At 45.9% G+C, this 21,075-nt stretch overlaps 1 protein-coding gene across 1 annotated transcript in view; it reads left to right on the plus strand.

Moving 5' to 3' along the window:
- The window catches only part of LOC106602007 (4-aminobutyrate aminotransferase, mitochondrial), a 58,580-nt gene that overhangs the window by 26,538 nt on the left and 10,967 nt on the right, over nt 1-21,075 (plus strand). The window contains exons 3-11 of the mRNA XM_045715929.2: nt 1,041-1,138; nt 1,896-1,925; nt 2,242-2,359; nt 12,725-12,774; nt 13,399-13,479; nt 13,678-13,770; nt 17,009-17,071; nt 17,548-17,611; nt 19,915-20,063. Of these exons, the coding sequence (XP_045571885.1) occupies nt 1,041-1,138; nt 1,896-1,925; nt 2,242-2,359; nt 12,725-12,774; nt 13,399-13,479; nt 13,678-13,770; nt 17,009-17,071; nt 17,548-17,611; nt 19,915-20,063 (746 nt within the window). The remainder of the gene's footprint in view (nt 1-1,040; nt 1,139-1,895; nt 1,926-2,241; nt 2,360-12,724; nt 12,775-13,398; nt 13,480-13,677; nt 13,771-17,008; nt 17,072-17,547; nt 17,612-19,914; nt 20,064-21,075) is intronic.

Here is a 21,075-nt window from a genome sequence, read left to right on the forward strand (position 1 = left end):
ACTAATGATATCACCCTACATACCCTGTGGCCAGACAGACTAATGATTTAACCCTACATACCCTGTGGCCAGACAGACTAATGATTTAACCCTACATACCCTGTGGCCAGACAGACTAATGATTTAACCCAACATACCCTGTGGCCAGACAGACTAATGATTTAACCCTACATACCCTGTGGCCAGACAGACTAATGATATCACCCTTTAAACCCTGTGGCCAGACAGACTAATGATATCACCCTACATACCCTGTGGCCAGACAGACTAATGATATAACCCTACATACCCTGTGGCCAGACAGACTAATGATATCACCCTACATACCGTGTGGCCAGACAGACTAATGATATCACCCTACATGCCCTGTGGCCAGACAGACTAATGATATCACCCTATATACCCTGTGGCCAGACAGACTAATGATATCACCCTACATACCCTGTGGCCAGACAGACTAATGATTTAACCCTACATACCCTGTGGCCAGACAGACTAATGATATCACCCTTTAAACCCTGTGGCCAGACAGACTAATGATATCACCCTATATACCCTGTGGCCAGACAGACTAATGATATCACCCTACATACCCTGTGGCCAGACAGACTAATGATATCACCCTACATACCCTGTGGCCAGACAGACTAATGATTTAACCCTACATACCCTGTGGCCAGACAGACTAATGATTTAACCCTACATACCCTGTGGCCAGACAGACAGGAACTAAGGCTGATAGAGCATGACATAATGAATAGAGGGCTTGTCCTTGTCTAAGGTTAAGTTGAAGGATCTTCTGCAGGACAAGTCAGCAACACAGCATTGCCTTAACACTCTGTGTGTGTGTGTGTGTGTGTGTGTGTGTGTGTGTGTGTGTGTGTGTGTGTGTGTGTGTGTGTGTGTGTGTGTGTGTGTGTGTGTGTGTGTGTGTGTGTGTGTGTGCGTGCGTGCGTGCGTGCGTGCGTGCGTGCGTGCGTGCGTGTGTGCGTGCGTGCGTGCGTGCGTGCGTGCGTGCGTGCGTGCGTGCGTGCGGACAGGCTGCAGGTATGTCAGTAAGGCAGCAGCTAAGACTCAGATGGAGTTTGAATACGATGGGCCTTCCATGAAGACCGAGGTCCCAGGACCCCGTTCCAAGGTACTGAACCACACATCGGGTTAAATGCCGGGCCTGATTCCCCGTATGTCACTAACAGCACAATGAATCAGTAAGAAGAATAGGTATCTGTTAAAAGGCTCGTTCCGTTTGACATTTGTTCATGTTCAATGGTGACCTCTGTGTGACCCTGTATTGGCAACAGTGGACTGTACACACCCGTCCTGAACACTCTGTTGCACACAGGTTTCGTCCCAAACAGAACACTATGGAGGGAATAGGCTGCCATTAGACCAGGGCCCATAGGACAGGGCACTATGGAGGGAATAGGCTGCCATTAGACCAGGACCCATAGGACAGGGCACTATGGAGGGAATAGGCTGCCATTAGACCAGGGCCCATAGGACAGGGCACTATGGAGGGAATAGGCTGCCATTAGACCAGGGCCCATAGGACAGGGCACTATGGAGGGAATAGGCTGCCATTAGACCAGGGCCCATAGGACAGGGCACTATGGAGGGAATAGGCTGCCATTAGACCAGGGCCCATAGGACAGGGCACTATGGAGGGAATAGGCTGCCATTAGACCAGGGCCCATAGGACAGGGCACTATGGAGGGAATAGGCTGCCATTAGACCAGGGCCCATAGGACAGGGCACTATGGAGGGAATAGGCTGCCATTACATTAACATTAGCATACTGTTGAGGAACCATCTTGACATGACATCTCCCTCTTCCCCTCTTCCCCCTCCCTCTTCTCTCCTCTCTCCTCCCCTCCCTCCTTCTCCTCCCCCACCAGGAGCTGACCAAACAGTTGGGAGAGATGCAGGTACGCCAAGAGAGTGTGTGTGTGTGAGGCTGTTTTGATGATGGAATAAAACAATGCATTATTGGGTCACACACTTGCATGCGTGCACACATAACGCAGACACACACACACACACACAACGCAGACACACACACACACAATGCAGACACACAGTCTCTCTCTGTGTCTAGTCTGTGTTAACTGAATGACTACCTTATCTCTTTCTCTCTCTGTATCCCTTTCACTCGCTCTCTGTCTCGCTCTCTGTCCCTCGCTCTCTGTCCCTCTCTCGCTCTCGCTCTCTCTCGCTCTCTCTCGCTCTCTCCCTCCCCCCTAGAATGTGGGAGCAATCAATTTCTTCTGTAACTATGAGGAGAGCAGAGGAAACTACCTGGTGGACGTGGACGGAAACCGCATGCTGGACGTCTACACACAGATCTCCTCCATCCCTATTGGTTAGTACAGACATCTCCTCTATTCCTATTGGTTAGTACAGACATCTCCTCTATTCCTATTGGTTAGTACAGACATCTCCTCCATCCCTATTGGTTAGTACAGACATCTCATCCATCCCTATTGGTTAGTACAGACATCTCCTCTATTCCTATTGGTTAGTACAGACATCTCCTCTATTCCTATTGGTTAGTACAGACATGTCCTCTATCCCTATTGGTTAGTACAGACATCTCCTCCATTCCTATTGGTTAGTACAGACATCTCCTCCATCCCTATTGGTTAGTACAGACATGTCCTCCATCCCTATTGGTCAGTAAAATCATTTCGCTACACTACAAGCATTTCGCTACACTCGCAATAACATCCGCTAACCATGTGTATGTTACCAATAACATCTGCTAACCATGTGTATGTTACCAATAACATCTGCTAACCATGTGTATGTTACCAATAACATCTGCTAACCATGTGTATGTTACCAATAAAATGTTATTTGATTTACACAGATCTCCTCCATCCTTACTGGTTAGTACCCAGATCTCCTCTATTCCTATTGGTTAGCACACACATCTCCTCTATTCCTATTGGTCAGTACACACATCTCCTCTATTCCTATTGGTTAGCACACACATCTCCTCTATTCCTATTGGTTAGCACACACATCTCCTCTATTCCTATTGGTTAGCACACACATCTCCTCTATTCCTATTGGTTAGCACACACATCTCCTCTATTCCTATTGGTTAGCACACACATCTCCTCTATTCCTATCGGTTGGTGTCTAGAAGATCTATCTAGTCATGTGTTCTATAGTTTGACAGAGTAGCGTGCTGGAGGTAAGCAACTTATCTGTAGCGTAGCATTTTCCCATTTTAACACCACAGTACTTCTGCCTGGCAGGTGTTGAACTTGCGACCCTAGACTCTCAAGGTTAGCGGTTCACTGTAGCTGGGTAGAGCAGGGCGCCTGCAACACCGGGTTAGTGGGGTTGATTCCCAGGACTACTCATGCCTAAAAGTACTTATTTTCCACCATAATTTGCAAATAAATTCATAAAAAATCCTACAATGTGATTTTCTGGATTTTTTTTTCTTCTCATTTTGTCTGTCATAGTTGACGTGTACCTATGATGAAAATTACAGGCCTCTCTCATCTTTTTAAGTGGGAGAACTTGCACAATTGGTGGCTGACTAAATACTTTTTTGCCCCACTGTAAGTATTCAGACCCTTTGCTATGAGACTAGAAATTGAGCTCAGGTGCATCCTGTTTCCATTGATCATCCTTGAGATGTTTCTACAACTTGATTGGAGTCCACCTGTGGTAAATTCAATTGATTGGATATGATTTGGAAAGGCACACACCTGTCTATATAAGGTCCCACAGTTGACAGTGCATGTCAGAGCAAAAATCAAGCAATGAGGTTGAAGGAATTGTCTGTCCAGCTCAGAGACAGGATTGTGTGGAGGCACAGATCTGGGGAAGGGTACCAAAACATTTCTGCAGCATTGAAGGTCCCCAAGATCACAATGACCTCCACCATTCTTAAATGGAAGAAGTTTGGAACCACCAAGCTGGCTGCCCGGGCCAAACTGAGCAATCAGGGTTCTTGGTCAGGGAGGTGACCAAGAACCCAATGGTCACTCTGACAGAGCTCTCTAGAGTTCCTCTGTGGAGATGAGAGAACCATGTCTGCAGCACTCCACCAATCAGGCATTTATGGTGGAGTGACCAGACAGAAGCCACTCGTCAGTAAAAGGCGCATGACAGCCCGCTTGGAGTTTGCCAAAAGGCACCTAAAGACTCTCAGACCATGAGAAACAAGATTCTCTGGTCTGATGAAACCAAGATTGAACTTAGCCTGAATGCCAAGCATCACATCTGGAGGAAACCTGGCACCATCCCTACGGTGAAGCATGGTGGTGGCAGCATCATGATATGAGGATGTTTTTTAGCACCAGGGACTGATAGACTCGTCACGATCGAGACAAAGATGAACGGAGCAAAGTACAGAGAGATCCTTGATGAAAACCTGTTCCAGAGCGCTCAGGACCTCAGACTGGGGCGAAGGTTCACCTTCCAACAGGACAACGACCCTAAGCACACAGCCAAGACAATGCAGGAGTGGCTTTGGGACAAGTCTCTTTATGTCCTTGAGTGACCCAGCCAGAGTCCGGACTTGAACCCGATCGAACATCTCTGGAGAGACCTGAAAATAGCTGTGTAGCAACACTCCCCATCCAACCTGACAGAGCTTGAGAGGATCAGCAGAGCAGAATGGGAGAAACGCCCTAAAAACAGGTGTGCCAAGCTTGTAGCATCATACCCAAGAAGACTCAAGGCTGTAATCGCTGCCAAAGGTGCTTCAACAAAGTACTGAGTAAAGGGTCTGAAAACTTATGTAAATGTGATTTTTAAGTTTTTTATTTATAATAAATTAGCAAAAAAAGTTAAAGTAAAAACAGGTTATCATTATGGGGTATGTGTGTAGATCAATGATGGGGGAAAAGATATTGAACCAGTTTTGGAATTAGGCTGTAACGTAACAAAATGTGGGAAGGTCAATGGAGGACTGGACGCTGCTCTGCACTTTAATGGATTGATAGTGTTTGTGTCCCAAATGGCTCCCTTTTCCCTTTATAGTGCACTACTTTTGACCAGAGCACTATGTAGGGAATAGGGAGCCATTTATAGTGCACTACTTTTGACCAGAGCGCTATGTAGGGAATAGGGAGCCATTTATGGTGCACTACTTTTGACCAGAGCGCTATGTAGGGAATAGGGAGCCATTTATAGTGCACTACTTTTGACCAGAGCGCTATGTAGGGAATAGGGAGCCATTTATAGTGCACTACTTTTGACCAGAGCGCTATGTAGGGAATAGGGAGCCATTTATAGTGCACTACTTTTGACCAGAGCGCTATGTAGGGAATAGGGAGCCATTTATAGTGCACTACTTTTGACCAGAGCGCTATGTAGGGAATAGGGAGCCATTTATAGTGCACTACTTTTGACCAGAGCTCTATGTAGGGAATAGGGAGCCATTTAGGGCGTGTGAAGTGTTTCTAGGACTCTGGACATCTTATCTGAGACTGAGAGAGAAACCATCTGTTCAGGGACTGACTTATTCATGTCCTATCTGGTTTATGAGGATAACTGTGTGCGTGCGTGTGTGTGTGCGTGCGTGTGGCATATTTGACTTTTTCCTGATGGATTTCCATGTAGACATTAATGATGTAAATGTGTATCTACAGTATGTCTCCTATTAACTTAGGTTTCATAACATCACTGTAGAATGTTCTAAGGGAACTGTCAGGAAGTGGAGGAAGGACACAATGTAGCTATTCTAGTTGAGAATCTCTCTGACTAGGACTATAATAGAACAGGAGAGGTACATTCTACCCAGAGAGAAGGTGGATTAAGATTTAAAGGAGATATATAGTTATCATATAACTAACGGCAACATTGGCACAATACAGATATCAATAGATGCTGTAGGAGTTAGCAGGTTGAGGACCAGATTACATGCTGTAGGAGTTAGCAGGTTGAGGACCAGATTGCATGCTGTAGGAGTTAGCAGGTTGAGGACCAGATTACATGCTGTAGGAGTTAGCAGGTTGAGGACCAGATTACATGCTGTAGGAGTTAGCAGGTTGAGGACCAGATTACATGCAGTAGGAGTTAGCAGGTTGAGGACCAGATTACATGCAGTAGGAGTTAGCAGGTTGAGGACCAGATTACATGCTGTAGGAGTTAGCAGGTTGAGGACCAGATTACATGCAGTAGGAGTTAGCCGGTTGAGGACCAGATTACATGCTGTAGGAGTTAGCAGGTTGAGGACCAGATTACATGCAGTAGGAGTTAGCAGGTTGAGGACCAGATTACATGCTGTAGGAGTTAGCAGGTTGAGGACCAGATTACATGCTGGTTAAGGCCAGTGATGTAGTAAACATCAACTCTGTTCCCTATTCATGGTAAATCAAGTAACGGCCTGTATTTTTTCAATGCATTTTTCTGCTGTAGGTGAGTAACTGCTTGCTCCAAATTAAAAATGTTTTTAACAGCGTTTACCCTCCACTACCCCACTGGTTATGGTTAGTGATAAAGTGTTGTGGTCCAGTCAGACAGGACAGTGATCTACAGTAGGGTTAGTGGTAAAGTGTTGTGGTCCAGTCAGACAGGACAGGGATCTACAGTAGGGTTAGTGGTAAAGTGTTGTGGTCCAGTCAGACAGGACAGGGATCTACAGTAGGGTTAGTGATAAAGTGTTGTGGTCCAGTCAGACAGGACAGGGATCTACAGTAGGGTTAGTGATAAAGTGTTGTGGTCCAGTCAGACAGGACAGGGATCTACAATGGGTTAGTGATAAAGTGTTGTGGTCCAGTCAGACAGGACAGGGATCTACAGTAGGGTTAATGATAAAGTGTTGTGGTCCAGTCAGACAGGACAGTGATCTACAGTAGGGTTAATGATAAAGTGTTGTGGTCCAGTCAGACAGGACAGTGATCTACAGTAGGGTTAGTGATAAAGTGTTGTGGTCCAGTCAGACAGGACAGTGATCTACAGTAGGGTTAGTGATAAAGTGTTGTGGTCAGACAGGACAGTGATCTACAGTAGGGTTAGTGATAAAGTGTTGTGGTCCAGTCAGACAGGACAGTGATCTACAGTAGGGTTAGTGATAAAGTGTTGTGGTCCAGTCAGACAGGACAGTGATCTACAGTAGGGTTAGTGATAAAGTGTTGTGGTCCAGTCAGACAGGACAGGGATCTACAGTAGGGTTAATGATAAAGTGTTGTGGTCCAGTCAGACAGGACAGTGATCTACAGTAGGGTTAGTGATAAAGTGTTGTGGTCCAGTCAGACAGGACAGGGATCTACAGTAGGGTTAGTGGTAAAGTGTTGTGGTCCAGTCAGACAGGACAGGGATCTACAGTAGGGTTAGTGGTAAAGTGTTGTGGTCCAGTCAGACAGGACAGGGATCTACAGTAGGGTTAGTGATAAAGTGTTGTGGTCCAGTCAGACAGGACAGGGATCTACAGTAGGGTTAGTGATAAAGTGTTGTGGTCCAGTCAGACAGGACAGGGATCTACAATGGGTTAGTGATAAAGTGTTGTGGTCCAGTCAGACAGGACAGGGATCTACAGTAGGGTTAATGATAAAGTGTTGTGGTCCAGTCAGACAGGACAGTGATCTACAGTAGGGTTAGTGATAAAGTGTTGTGGTCCAGTCAGACAGGACAGTGATCTACAGTAGGGTTAGTGATAAAGTGTTGTGGTCAGACAGGACAGTGATCTACAGTAGGGTTAGTGATAAAGTGTTGTGGTCCAGTCAGACAGGACAGTGATCTACAGTAGGGTTAGTGATAAAGTGTTGTGGTCCAGTCAGACAGGACAGTGATCTACAGTAGGGTTAGTGATAAAGTGTTGTGGTCCAGTCAGACAGGACAGGGATCTACAGTAGGGTTAATGATAAAGTGTTGTGGTCCAGTCAGACAGGACAGTGATCTACAGTAGGGTTAATGATAAAGTGTTGTGGTCCAGTCAGACAGGACAGGGATCTACAGTAGGGTTAATGATAAAGTGTTGTGGTCCAGTCAGACAGGACAGTGATCTACAGTAGGGTTAATGATAAAGTGTTGTGGTCCAGTCAGACAGGACAGGGATCTACAGTAGGGTTAGTGATAAAGTGATGGTGTTCTCTCTCTCTCTCTCAGGGACTAATGCTGCCATAGTAACACATAGCCCTGGTTGCTAAGGTTACCAGAAGCATGTCCTGATGTAAACTCGCTGTGACAACTCAGCGACAGCTTAATAAGAGGGGAGATGGTGCGTTTAACACACAGGCACGCACACACACATACACACAGAAGATAGACCCACACACACAGCCACAGAGGCCAGGCTTACCAGGACAGGACATTGTGGTGGCGTTTGACAGTATTTATTATTAATATTATCCAATCAGTTTCTGTCTAACAGACTGCATGGAGACAGGTCAATGACTCACCCTGTCACAGGCCACTCACACACAGGTCCCTGCCCTGGACCAATGCAATTACATAACCATTTAAAATAAATCCTCTCATTCACTGTCTGAGTTTCCTCTCAAATAATCACAAGACCTGTTATAACCCCACCCCTCTGTCTCTCTCTCTCTCTCTCTCAATTTCTCTCTCTCTCTCTCTCAATTTCTCTCCCTCTCTCAATTTCTGTCTCTCTCAATTTCTGTCTCTCTCAATTTCTCTGCCTCTCTCAATTTCTCTCCCTTTCTCGCTCTCTCTCTCTCGCTCTCTCAATTTCTCTCTCTCAATTTCTCTCTCTCTCTCCCTCTCGTTCTTTCTCTCTGTCTCTCTCTGAGGCGTAACAGTGGTCTGGAATACTAAGATAAAGCCATGAGGCAGAGATCACACACACTGTATTGGACCAAACACACACAGCCCTTGGCTATACACCCGGTGCACTTTCCGTCAAAGTACACACCACACACACACACAATCACACACACACAATCACAACCTTCAATGAGCAACCATGGTATTACCTGCCTTGCTGCCTCGCTCTAAACTAAGCTTGAAATCCTCATGTCATGTTGTCTAGTTTTTCTGGCTAAAACAGCTGTCATAGAGAACCACATGTTTTTCACCCAGATTATACATTCTTTGTGTTAACTGACCTGGGTTCAAATACTATTTTATATACATTTTCTTCGTTTGATTGCGGTGGCCTGGCTTTAATGGACCAATAGAATGGCTCAAAAATACAAAAACCCTGCGGAATTCGGAAAATATCAAATAGTATTTGAACCCAGGTGTGTTGGGAAGTGGTAGGTTAGGATGATGGGGCTCTATAACTTCAGGGCCCGTATCCACAAAGTGCCTCAGAGTAAGACTGCTGATCCAGGATCATTAAGAATATATCAACCAGGGCTCTCCAACCCTGTTTCGGGAGGCTATCTGTTCCTGGAGAGGTTTCAGGAGGGTATCTGTTACCTGGAGAGGTTTCGGGAGGCTATCTGTTCCTGGAGAGGTTTCAGGAGGGTATCTGTTACCTGGAGAGGTTTCAGGAGGGTATCTGTTCCTGGAGAGGTTTCAGGAGGGTATCTGTTCCTGGAGAGGTTTCAGGAGGGTATCTGTTCCTGGAGAGGTTTCAGGAGGGTATCTGTTACCTGGAGAGGTTTCAAGAGGGTATCTGTTCCTGGAGAGGTTTCAGGAGGGTATCTGTTACCTGGAGAGGTTTCAGGAGGGTATCTGTTACCTGGAGAGGTTTCAGGAGGGTATCTGTTACCTGGAGAGGTTTCAGGAGGGTATCTGTTACCTGGAGAGGTTTCAGGAGGGTATCTGTTACCTGGAGAGGTTTCAGGAGGGTATCTGTTCCTGGAGAGGTTTCAGGAGGGTATCTGTTCCTGGAGAGGTTTCAGGAGGGTATCTGTTACCTGGAGAGGTTTCAGGAGGGTATCTGTTACCTGGAGAGGTTTCAGGAGGGTATCTGTTCCTGGAGAGGTTTCAGGAGGGTATCTGTTCCTGGAGAGGTTTCAGGAGGGTATCTGTTACCTGGAGAGGTTTCAGGAGGGTATCTGTTACCTGGAGAGGTTTCAGGAGGGTATCTGTTACCTGGAGAGGTTTCAGGAGGGTATCTGTTACCTGGAGAGGTTTCAGGAGGGTATCTGTTACCTGGAGAGGTTTCAGGAGGGTATCTGTTACCTGGAGAGGTTTCAGGAGGGTATCTGTTCCTGGAGAGGTTTCAGGAGGGTATCTGTTACCTGGAGAGGTTTCAAGAGGGTATCTGTTACCTGGAGAGGTTTCAGGAGGGTATCTGTTACCTGGAGAGGTTTCAGGAGGGTATCTGTTCCTGGAGAGGTTTCAGGAGGGTATCTGTTACCTGGAGAGATTTCAGGAGGGTATCTGTTACCTGGAGAGGTTTCAGGAGGGTATCTGTTCCTGGAGAGGTTTCAGGAGGGTATCTGTTACCTGGAGAGGTTTCAGGAGGGTATCTGTTACCTGGAGAGGTTTCAGGAGGGTATCTGTTACCTGGAGAGGTTTCAGGAGGGTATCTGTTACCTGGAGAGGTTTCAGGAGGGTATCTGTTCCTGGAGAGGTTTCAGGAGGGTATCTGTTCCTGGAGAGGTTTCAGGAGGGTATCTGTTACCTGGAGAGGTTTCAAGAGGGTATCTGTTCCTGGAGAGGTTTCAGGAGGGTATCTGTTACCTGGAGAGGTTTCAGGAGGGTATCTGTTACCTGGAGAGGTTTCAGGAGGGTATCTGTTACCTGGAGAGGTTTCAGGAGGGTATCTGTTACCTGGAGAGGTTTCAGGAGGGTATCTGTTACCTGGAGAGGTTTCAGGAGGGTATCTGTTCCTGGAGAGGTTTCAGGAGGGTATCTGTTCCTGGAGAGGTTTCAGGAGGGTATCTGTTACCTGGAGAGGTTTCAGGAGGGTATCTGTTACCTGGAGAGGTTTCAGGAGGGTATCTGTTCCTGGAGAGGTTTCAGGAGGGTATCTGTTCCTGGAGAGGTTTCAGGAGGGTATCTGTTACCTGGAGAGGTTTCAGGAGGGTATCTGTTACCTGGAGAGGTTTCAGGAGGGTATCTGTTACCTGGAGAGGTTTCAGGAGGGTATCTGTTACCTGGAGAGGTTTCAGGAGGGTATCTGTTACCTGGAGAGGTTTCAGGAGGGTATCTGTTACCTGGAGAGGTTTCAGGAGGGTATCTGTTCCTGGAGAGGTTTCAGGAGGGTATCTGTTACCTGGAGAGGTTTCAAGAGGGTATCTGTTACCTGGAGAGGTTTCAGGAGGGTATCTGTTACCTGGAGAGGTTTCAGGAGGGTATCTGTTCCTGGAGAGGTTTCAGGAGGGTATCTGTTACCTGGAGAGATTTCAGGAGGGTATCTGTTACCTGGAGAGGTTTCAGGAGGGTATCTGTTCCTGGAGAGGTTTCAGGAGGGTATCTGTTACCTGGAGAGGTTTCAGGAGGGTATCTGTTACCTGGAGAGGTTTCAGGAGGGTATCTGTTACCTGGAGAGGTTTCAGGAGGGTATCTGTTCCTGGAGAGGTTTCAGGAGGGTATCTGTTCCTGGAGAGGTTTCAGGAGGGTATCTGTTCCTGGAGAGGTTTCAGGAGGGTATCTGTTACCTGGAGAGGTTTCAGGAGGGTATCTGTTACCTGGAGAGGTTTCAGGAGGGTATCTGTTACCTGGAGAGGTTTCAGGAGGGTATCTGTTCCTGGAGAGGTTTCAGGAGGGTATCTGTTACCTGGAGAGGTTTCAGGAGGGTATCTGTTCCTGGAGAGGTTTCAGGAGGGTATCTGTTACCTGGAGAGGTTTCAGGAGGCTATCTGTTACCTGGAGAGGTTTCAGGAGGGTATCTGTTACCTGGAGAGGTTTCAGGAGGGTATCTGTTACCTGGAGAGGTTTCAGGAGGGTATCTGTTCCTGGAGAGGTTTCAGGAGGGTATCTGTTACCTGGAGAGGTTTCAGGAGGGTATCTGTTCCTGGAGAGGTTTCAGGAGGGTATCTGTTACCTGGAGAGGTTTCAGGAGGGTATCTGTTCCTGGAGAGGTTTCAGGAGGGTATCTGTTACCTGGAGAGGTTTCAGGAGGGTATCTGTTCCTGGAGAGGTTTCAGGAGGGTATCTGTTCCTGGAGAGGTTTCAGGAGGGTATCTGTTACCTGGAGAGGTTTCAGGAGGGTATCTGTTACCTGGAGAGGTTTCAGGAGGGTATCTGTTACCTGGAGAGGTTTCAGGAGGGTATCTGTTCCTGGAGAGGTTTCAGGAGGGTATCTGTTACCTGGAGAGGTTTCAAGAGGCTATCTGTTACATGGAGAGGTTTCAGGAGGGTATCTGTTCCTGGAGAGGTTTCAGGAGGGTATCTGTTCCTGGAGAGGTTTCAGGAGGGTATCTGTTCCTGGAGAGGTTTCAGGAGGGTATCTGTTACCTGGAGAGGTTTCAAGAGGCTATCTGTTACATGGAGAGGTTTCAGGAGGGTATCTGTTACCTGGAGAGGTTTCAGGAGGGTATCTGTTCCTGGAGAGGTTTCAGGAGGGTACCTCTCCAGGAACAGAGTTGGAGAACCCTGAGATAGACAGATCCTAGATCAGCACTCCTACTTTGAGACTCTTTGTGGAAACAGGCCCTGGTGTCTGAGGGGTTCCATCTTCTCGTACTGGCCCCTAGTGGTGGGAACTGGAACTGCTATGCAGATCTTTATATAAGGCTGATAGTACAGTCAAACACTGTTGTGTTTCATATGCTACATCAGTGGGAATCAGTCTTCTACACTACAATAGTTGGTTAGGTTATAGCTTGTATTTGACTCCATTGGGTTAAAATGGTTTAGTTATAATGAAGTGGTAACACGAATTGTAATTTTTCTCTTTCAGGATATAACCATCCCTCACTCATTAAAGTGATGTCCAACCCCAACAATATGGTAGGTAGGTAGGTAGGGAGGGAGGGAGGGAGGGAGGGAGGGAGGGAGGGAGGGAGGGAGGGAGGGGAGGGAGGGAGGGAGGGAGGGAGGGAGGGAGGGAGGGAGGGAGGGAGGGAATGCGTTATGTGGGTTGAATGCTGTAACACAGAATATATTTTTTAGAAAAGTCCCATGATGCTAGTGACTGTTCATTACTGCTTATCACTTATTAACCATCACTTATTCACTTTACTTTAATAGAATATTTCAGCTGTTGTGTATATTACATTAGTTTAATTTGATGACTTTATTATCTCATTCCAAGTCATCATCTCATCTCTATAGAGCTGCTGTCTCTGCTGTCTGACAAAATCACTATTTTAGTATTTCTTCATAGTAAATAAGGCTTTATGACTGCTGAATACCAACTATCAATCACTTAGATCATGTATTTTCAGGTAGAGATACCTTGCGAAGTAACTGCTCTCTATGAGCTCACAGAAAAAACCTAACGAAATGGAATCTCTCAGCACTAACTGTTATTGAAAACCAATCAGAAGACATTGGAGTTGAACATCTCTCCCCAGGTTTATCTGACAGTCCTGCTTAGTTCCCCATGTTTACCTCTTTCTCCCTTCCTCTCAGAGTGCGTTTGTGAACAGGCCAGCTCTTGGGATCATGCCACCCGAGAACTTTCCGGAAAAGCTGGCGGAAAGCCTTCTCTCAGTGAGTGCCACACACACGTTGAATACACTGGATCCTTTACTGAAAGACCAGAAATTAACTAGTGAAGGGATTCTAGCTGGACCCCACCGCTGTAGACTGACTTCCTCCATTTTGTGGATTGTGCAATCCTTCTGACTGGATACCATCCAAAATGCTCCTTCTCTCTCCTCCCCACTTCTCCTTTTCTCCTCTGTCCAGGTTGCTCCTAGTGGTATGAGCCGTGTTCAGACCATGGCCTGTGGATCCTGCTCCAATGAGAATGCATATAAAGCCATGTTCATCTGGTACAGAGTGAGTACATACACTGAGTGTACAAAACATTAAGAACACCTGCTCTTTCAATCAAATATATTTCTAAAGCTCTTTTTTACATCAGCTGATTTCACAAAGTGTGACAGACTGACCAGGTGTTATACATGACATACATGACATAGACTGACCAGGTGTTATACATGACATACATGACATAGACTGACCAGGTGTTATACATGACATACATGACATAGACTGACCAGGTGTTATACATGGCATACATGACATAGACTGACCTATGTATAAGATAGGTGTTATACATGACATAGATTGACCAGGTGTTATGCATGACATACATGACATAGACTGACCAGGTGTAATACATGACATAGACTGACCAGGTGTAATACATGACATAGATTGACCAGGTGTTATGCATGACATACATGACATAGACTGACCAGGTGTAATACATGACATAGACTGACCAGGTGTAATACATGACATAGACTGACCAGGTGTAATACATGACATAGACTGACCAGGTGTTATACATGACATAGACTGACCAGGTGTTATACATGACATAGACTGACCAGGTGTTATACATGACATTGACTGACCAGGTGTTATACATGACATAGACTGACCAGGTGTTATACATGACATAGATTGACCAGGTGTTATGCATGACATACATGACATAGACTGACCAGGTGTAATACATGACATAGACTGACCAGGTGTAATACATGACATAGATTGACCAGGTGTTATGCATGACATACATGACATAGACTGACCAGGTGTAATACATGACATAGACTGACCAGGTGTAATACATGACATAGCCTGACCAGGTGTAATACATGTGTTATACATGACATAGACTGACCAGGTGAATCCAGGTGAAAGCTATGATCCCTTATTGATGTCACTTGTTAAATCCACTTCAATCAGTGTAGATGAAGGGGAGGAGGCAGGTTAAATAAGTGTTTTTAAGCCTTGAGACAATTGAGACATGGATATTGTATGTGTGCTATTCAGAGGACAAGACAAAAGATTTAAGTGCCTTTGAACGGGATATGGCAGTAGATGCCAGGTGCACCGGATTGTGTCAAGAACTGCAACGCTGCTGAGTTTTTCACACTCAACAGTTTCCCTGTGTGTACCAAGAATGGTCCACCACCCAAAGGACATCCAGCCAACTTGACACAACTGTGGGAAGCATTGGAGTCAACATGGGCCAGAATCCATCCCTGTGGAACGCTTTCAACACCTTGTAGAGTTCATGCCCCGACCAATTGAGGCTGTTCTGAGGGCAAAAGGAGGTGCAACTCAATATTAGGAAGGTGTTCTTAATGTTTTGTACACTCAGTGTATATATTTATATACACAATATCTAGTCAGTATAAGCAGAATATACACTGCTCAAAAAAATAAATGGAACACTTAAACAACACAATGTAACTCCAAGTCAATCACACTTCTGTGAAATCAAACTGTCCACTTAGGAAGCAACACTGATTGACAATAAATTTCACATGCTGTTGTACAAATGGAATAGACAACAGGTGGAAATTATAGACAATTAGCAAGACACCCCCAATAAAGGAGTGGTTCTGCAGGTGGTGACCACAGACCACTTCTCAGTTCCTATGCTTCCTGGCTGATGTTTTGGTCACTTTTGAATGCTGGCGGTGATTTCACTCTAGTGGTAGCATGAGACGGAGTCTACAACCCACACAAGTGGCTCAGGTAGTGCAGCTCATCCAGGATGGCACATCAATGCGAGCTGTGGCAAGAAGGTTTGCTGTGTCTGTCAGCGTAGTGTCCAGAGCATGGAGGCGCTACCAGGAGACAGGCCAGTACATCAGGAGACGTGGAGGAGGCCGTAGGAGGGCAACAACCCAGCAGCAGGACCGCTACCTCCGCCTTTGTGCAAGGAGGAGCAGGAGGAGCACTGCCAGAGCCCTGCAAAATGACCTCCAGCAGGCCACAAATGTGCATGTGTCTGTGGTATGAGGGCCCGACGTCCACAGGTGGGGGTTGTGCTTACAGCCCAACACCGTGCAGGACGTTTGGCATTTGCCAGAGAACACCAAGATTGGCAAATTCGCCACTGGCGCCCTGTACTCTTCACAGATGAAAGCAGGTTCACACTGAGCACGTGACAGACGTGACAGAGTCTGGAGACGCCGTGGAGAACGTTCTGCTGCCTGCAACATCCTCCAGCATGACCAGTTTGGCAGTGGGTCAGTCATGGTGTGGGGTGGAATTTCTTTGGGGGGCCGCACAGCCCTCTGTGCTCGCCAGAGGTAGCCTGACTGCCATTAGGTACCGAGATGAGATCCTCAGACCCCTTGTGAGACCATATGCTGGTGCGGTTGGCCCTGGGTTCCTCCTAATGCAAGACAATGCTAGACCTCATGTGGCTGGAGTGTGTCAGCAGTTCCTGCAAGAGGAAGGCATTGATGCTATGGACTGGCCCGCCCGTTCCCCAGACCTGAATCCAATTGAGCACATCTGGGACATCATGTCTCGCTCCATCCACCAACGCCACGTTGCACCACAGACTGTCCAGGAGTTGGCAGATGCTTTAGTCCAGGTCTGGGAGGAGATCCCTCAGGATACTATCCGCCACCTCATCAGGAGCATGCCCAGGCGTTGTAGGGAGGGCATACAGGCACGTGGAGGCCACACACACTACTGAGCCTCATTTTGACTTGTTTTAAGGACATTACATCAAAGTTGGATCAGCCTGTAGTGTGGTTTTCCACTTTAATTTTGAGTGTGACTCCAAATCCAGACCTCCATGGGTTGATAAATTGGATTTCCATTGATTATTTTTGTGTGATTTTGTTGTCAGCACATTCAACTATGTAAAGACAAAAAGTATTTAAGATTATTTCATTCATTCAGATCTAGGATGTGTTATTTTAATGTTCCCTTTATTTTTTTGAGTAGTGTGTATGTGTATATATATATATATATATATATATATATATATATATATATATATAGATAGATAGATAGATGAAACACTACCATGTTTAGCTGAGACAATACATATTATACAGTCAATATATTTACTAAATGTATTGAATACGACTGGACACAATAGAAACATAGTAGTCTGTCTGTCTGTCTGTCTGTCTGTCTGTCTGTCTGTCTGTCTGTCTGTCTGTCTGTCTGTCTGTCTGTCTGTCTGTCTGTCTGTCTGTCTGTCTGTCTGTCTGTCTGTCTGTCTGTCTGTCTGTCTGTCTGTCTGTCTCAGAATAAGGAGAGAGGCCACAACATCCCCTCTGATGAAGACATGAGCTCCTGTATGATCAACCAGGTGGGTGAAATCTGTTTTATTAGTCGTGTGTACGGGATACACATGGTACACATTGTCCAATTAAATGCTTACTGGCAGGTTCCTTCTGGACAATGCAACAACAATAAGAACTTTTAAAAGATATGACTAGGAACATAAAGTAAATGTCTCAGTAGAATAAACATTTTAATATCAGTATAATACAGGAAGGAACAATTTATAGTCCAGTATTTACACATGTATTTGGGAAGGAGGGGATGAGGGGCAGTGTATAAACTGAGCAGTATAATCTGTGTGTGTGTGTGTGTGTGTGTGTGTGTGTGTGTGTAAGGTGCGGAGAATCAGAGCAGGCCATGACCGGTGTTCATCATCACGTTCCTCTTGACTATTCTTTAGTAGCCACACTAAAAACACTCTCTCACTCTAATTCTCTCTCTCTCCCTTGTTCTCCCTTGTTCTCCCTCTCTCTCCTCTCTCCCTTGTTCTCTCTCTCCCAGAGCCCTGGCTGTCCAGACCTCAGCATCCTGTCGTTTATGGGTGGATTTCATGGCAGGACAATGGGTCAGTAAGGTTAAATATTATTACACGTCTTATTGTTGAATGAAAGTAAAATAACAGACCTGACTCATCAGCATTGCAGTTGCAAGAAATCTCCATCCACCATGAGACCCACAAAGACCCAAAAGACATGTCTTCTAGTCACCTTACACTCCCAGAAGCTGCTCATAGGAGCTGTTTTATAGACCTAGACACTGAAACCCAAAATGACAGAGTTTGGTGCACATTCTGTCATGCTGGCGGGCGACTTCAATGTCCACCATGAAGACTGGCTGGGTAGCCAAACAACTGTCATGCTGGCGGGCGACTTCAATGTCCACCATGAAGACTGGCTGGGTAGCCGAACAACTGTCATGCTGGTTGCTGGGCCCGACAGCTTGCAAGCTGCTTAGGCCTACAACAGATTGTGGTTACTCCAACCAGAGGAGATCAAATCCTGGACCACATCATGACTGACCTTCCGACTGTGTCTACAACACTCACCAACCTGGGCACCTCTGACCACAACCCTGTCCTAGTAAAGCTTGATCTGCCTGTATACAGAGACAATACTTACAAGAGGAAAGTGTGACAATACAACAAAGCCAGCTACTGGGGAATGCCAGGCTTTATCACATCCACTGACTGGCAGAAAGTCTTCTCTGAGGAAGATACGGAGAAGATGTATAACTAGATCACTGACATCACCCATGATGCCATGGAGCAATTCATCCCTAGCAGAACTGTCACCAGAAAGCCTGGGGGAAAAGTATGGTTTGATGAAAGACCAAGAGAGCAGCATGGATGAAGAAATGTTGCTTTTTCTTCCCCAACAGCTAAAAAAAGAAAATGCCGCCAACAAGCAGAAGTTTTCCCAGGCCAGACACATTCAACCAGACTGAGAAGCAAGCTAGAAGGAACCGTGATATCAAACTCACAAAGGAACTCACTGATAACACCCTAAGCAGCAAGAGATGGTGGAGGCTTGTCAACTCCCTCTCTGGAAGAGCTGCTAACTCTGATATCCCTGTCATCATACACCACGACGTAACACACCTCACTGCATGGGACAGAGCAGAAGTGTTCTGTGAGGCTTTTGCACAGAAATGCCACCTACAAGATGCAAAAGACTCTTGCTCCATGTATGGAGTTTTCCTCTAGCTGCTCTATCGAGACCCATTCAAACCCCAAGGACATCAACAGGCTCCTGAAAAGCCTTAAGCCTGACAAAGACTGACAGCTCCACATAACCCAGATGTGAGCCAGTCGACATTCTGAGGACTGCTCTATCCTGATCCACCATTCTGAGGACTGCTCTATCCTGATCCACCATTCTGAGGACTGCTCTATCCTGATCCACCATTCTGAGGACAGCTCTATCCTGATCCACCATTCTGAGGACAGCTCTATCCTGATCCACCATTCTGAGGACAGCTCTATCCTGATCCACCATTCTGAGGACTGCTCTATCCTGATCCACCATTCTGAGGACAGCTCTATCCTGATCCACCATTCTGAGGACAGCTCTATCCTGATCCACCATTCTGAGGACAGCTCTATCCTGATCCACCATTCTGAGGACAGCTCTATCCTGATCCACCATTCTGAGGACAGCTCTATCCTGATCCACCATTCTGAGGACAGCTCTATCCTGATCCACCATTCTGAGGACAGCTCTATCCTGATCCACCATTCTGAGGACTGCTCTATCCTGATCCACCATTCTGAGGACTGCTCTATCCTGATCCACCATTCTGAGGACTGCTCTATCCACCATTCTGAGGACTGCTCTATCCACCATTCTGGGGGCTTCCTGGTCCACCATTCTGGGGGCTTCCTGGTCCACCATTCTGAGGGCTTCCTGGTCCACCATTCTGAGGGCTTCCAGGTCCACCATTCTGAGGGCTTCCAGGTCCACCATTCTGAGGGCTTCCAGGTCCACCATTCTGAGGGCTTCCAGGTCCACCATTCTGAGGGCTTCCAGGTCCACCATTCTGAGGGCTTCCAGGTCCACCATTCTGAGGGCTTCCAGGTCCACCATTCTGAGGGCTTCCAGGTCCACCATTCTGAGGACTTCCAGGTCCACCATCCTGAGGACTTCCCTACCCTATCCACCATCCTGAGGACTGCCCTATCCTGATGTTTTTATATTTTTTTATTGAACCTTTATTTAACTAAGCAAGTCAGTTAAGATCCACCATCCTGCGGTCTCGTTTAGTTTTACGGTAGCGTAACAATGTAACCTCGCAGGATCAGGATGCTCGAACGAGGGTAGGACTGCCCCACTCCTTAAAAACAACAACTCACCATGTCTGATCTGTTTTCAGGTTGCTTGGCAACGACGCACTCCAAGGCCATCCACAAGCTGGATGTGCCGTCATTTGATTGGCCGATCGCTCCCTTCCCTAAACTGAAGTACCCTCTGGAGGAGTTCAAACGGGAGAACGCACAGGAAGAGGCCCGCTGCCTGGAGGAGGTGTGTGTGTGTGTGTGTGTGTGTGTGTGTGTGTGTGTTAGGATTTAATATTTTCCTGAGAATCTACCAATTTTCCAGTATTCCCTTTCAAACTGGAAGTGCTATTTTAAAAGCGTATAATACCAGCCCAAAAACAAATCTGACATAATTATACCACTGTAAATGGAGAAAGACATGATTATACCACTGTAAATGGAGAAAGACATGATTATACCACTGTAAATGGAGAAAGACATGATTATACCACTGTAAATGGAGAAAGACATGATTATACCACTGTAAATGGAGAAAGACATGATTATACCACTGTAAATGGAGAAATAGACACATAATTATACCACTGTAAATGGAGAAATAGACACATTGATTCAATTGAATCAATCTCAAAGTTCTATTGAAGTCACCACACTATTTGGTTGATAGTTTTAATGTAGGTCTATGAACCACTGACTGGTATAGACTAGTTCTAATGTAGGTCTATGAACTACTGTCTGGTATAGACTAGTTTTAATGTAGGTCTATGAACCACTGTTGTATGACTGGTTTAGTCTAGTTTTAATGTAGGTCTATGAACCACTGTTGTATGACTGGTTTAGTCTAGTTTTAATGTAGGTCAATGAACCACTGTTGTATGACTGGTTTAGTCTAGTTTTAATGTAGGTCTATGAACCACTGTTGTATGACTGGTTTAGTCTAGTTTTAATGTAGGTCTATGAACCACTGTTGTATGACTGGTTTAGTCTAGTTTTAATGTAGGTCTATGAACCACTGTTGTATGACTGGTTTAGTCTAGTTTTAATGTAGGTCTATGAACCACTGTTGTATGACTGGTTTACTCTAGTTTTAATGTAGGTCTATGAACCACTGTTGTATGACTGGTTTAGTCTAGTTTTAATGTAGGTCTATGAACCACTGTTGTATGACTGGTTTAGTCTAGTTTTAATGTAGGTCTATGAACCACTGTTGTATGACTGGTTTAGTCTAGTTTTAATGTAGGTCTATGAACCACTGT

Source organism: Salmo salar, chromosome 03 (genome assembly GCF_965601325.2).
Source record: "Salmo salar chromosome 03, fSalSal1, whole genome shotgun sequence".
In the NCBI taxonomy this organism is placed as follows: Eukaryota; Metazoa; Chordata; class Actinopteri; order Salmoniformes; family Salmonidae; genus Salmo; species Salmo salar.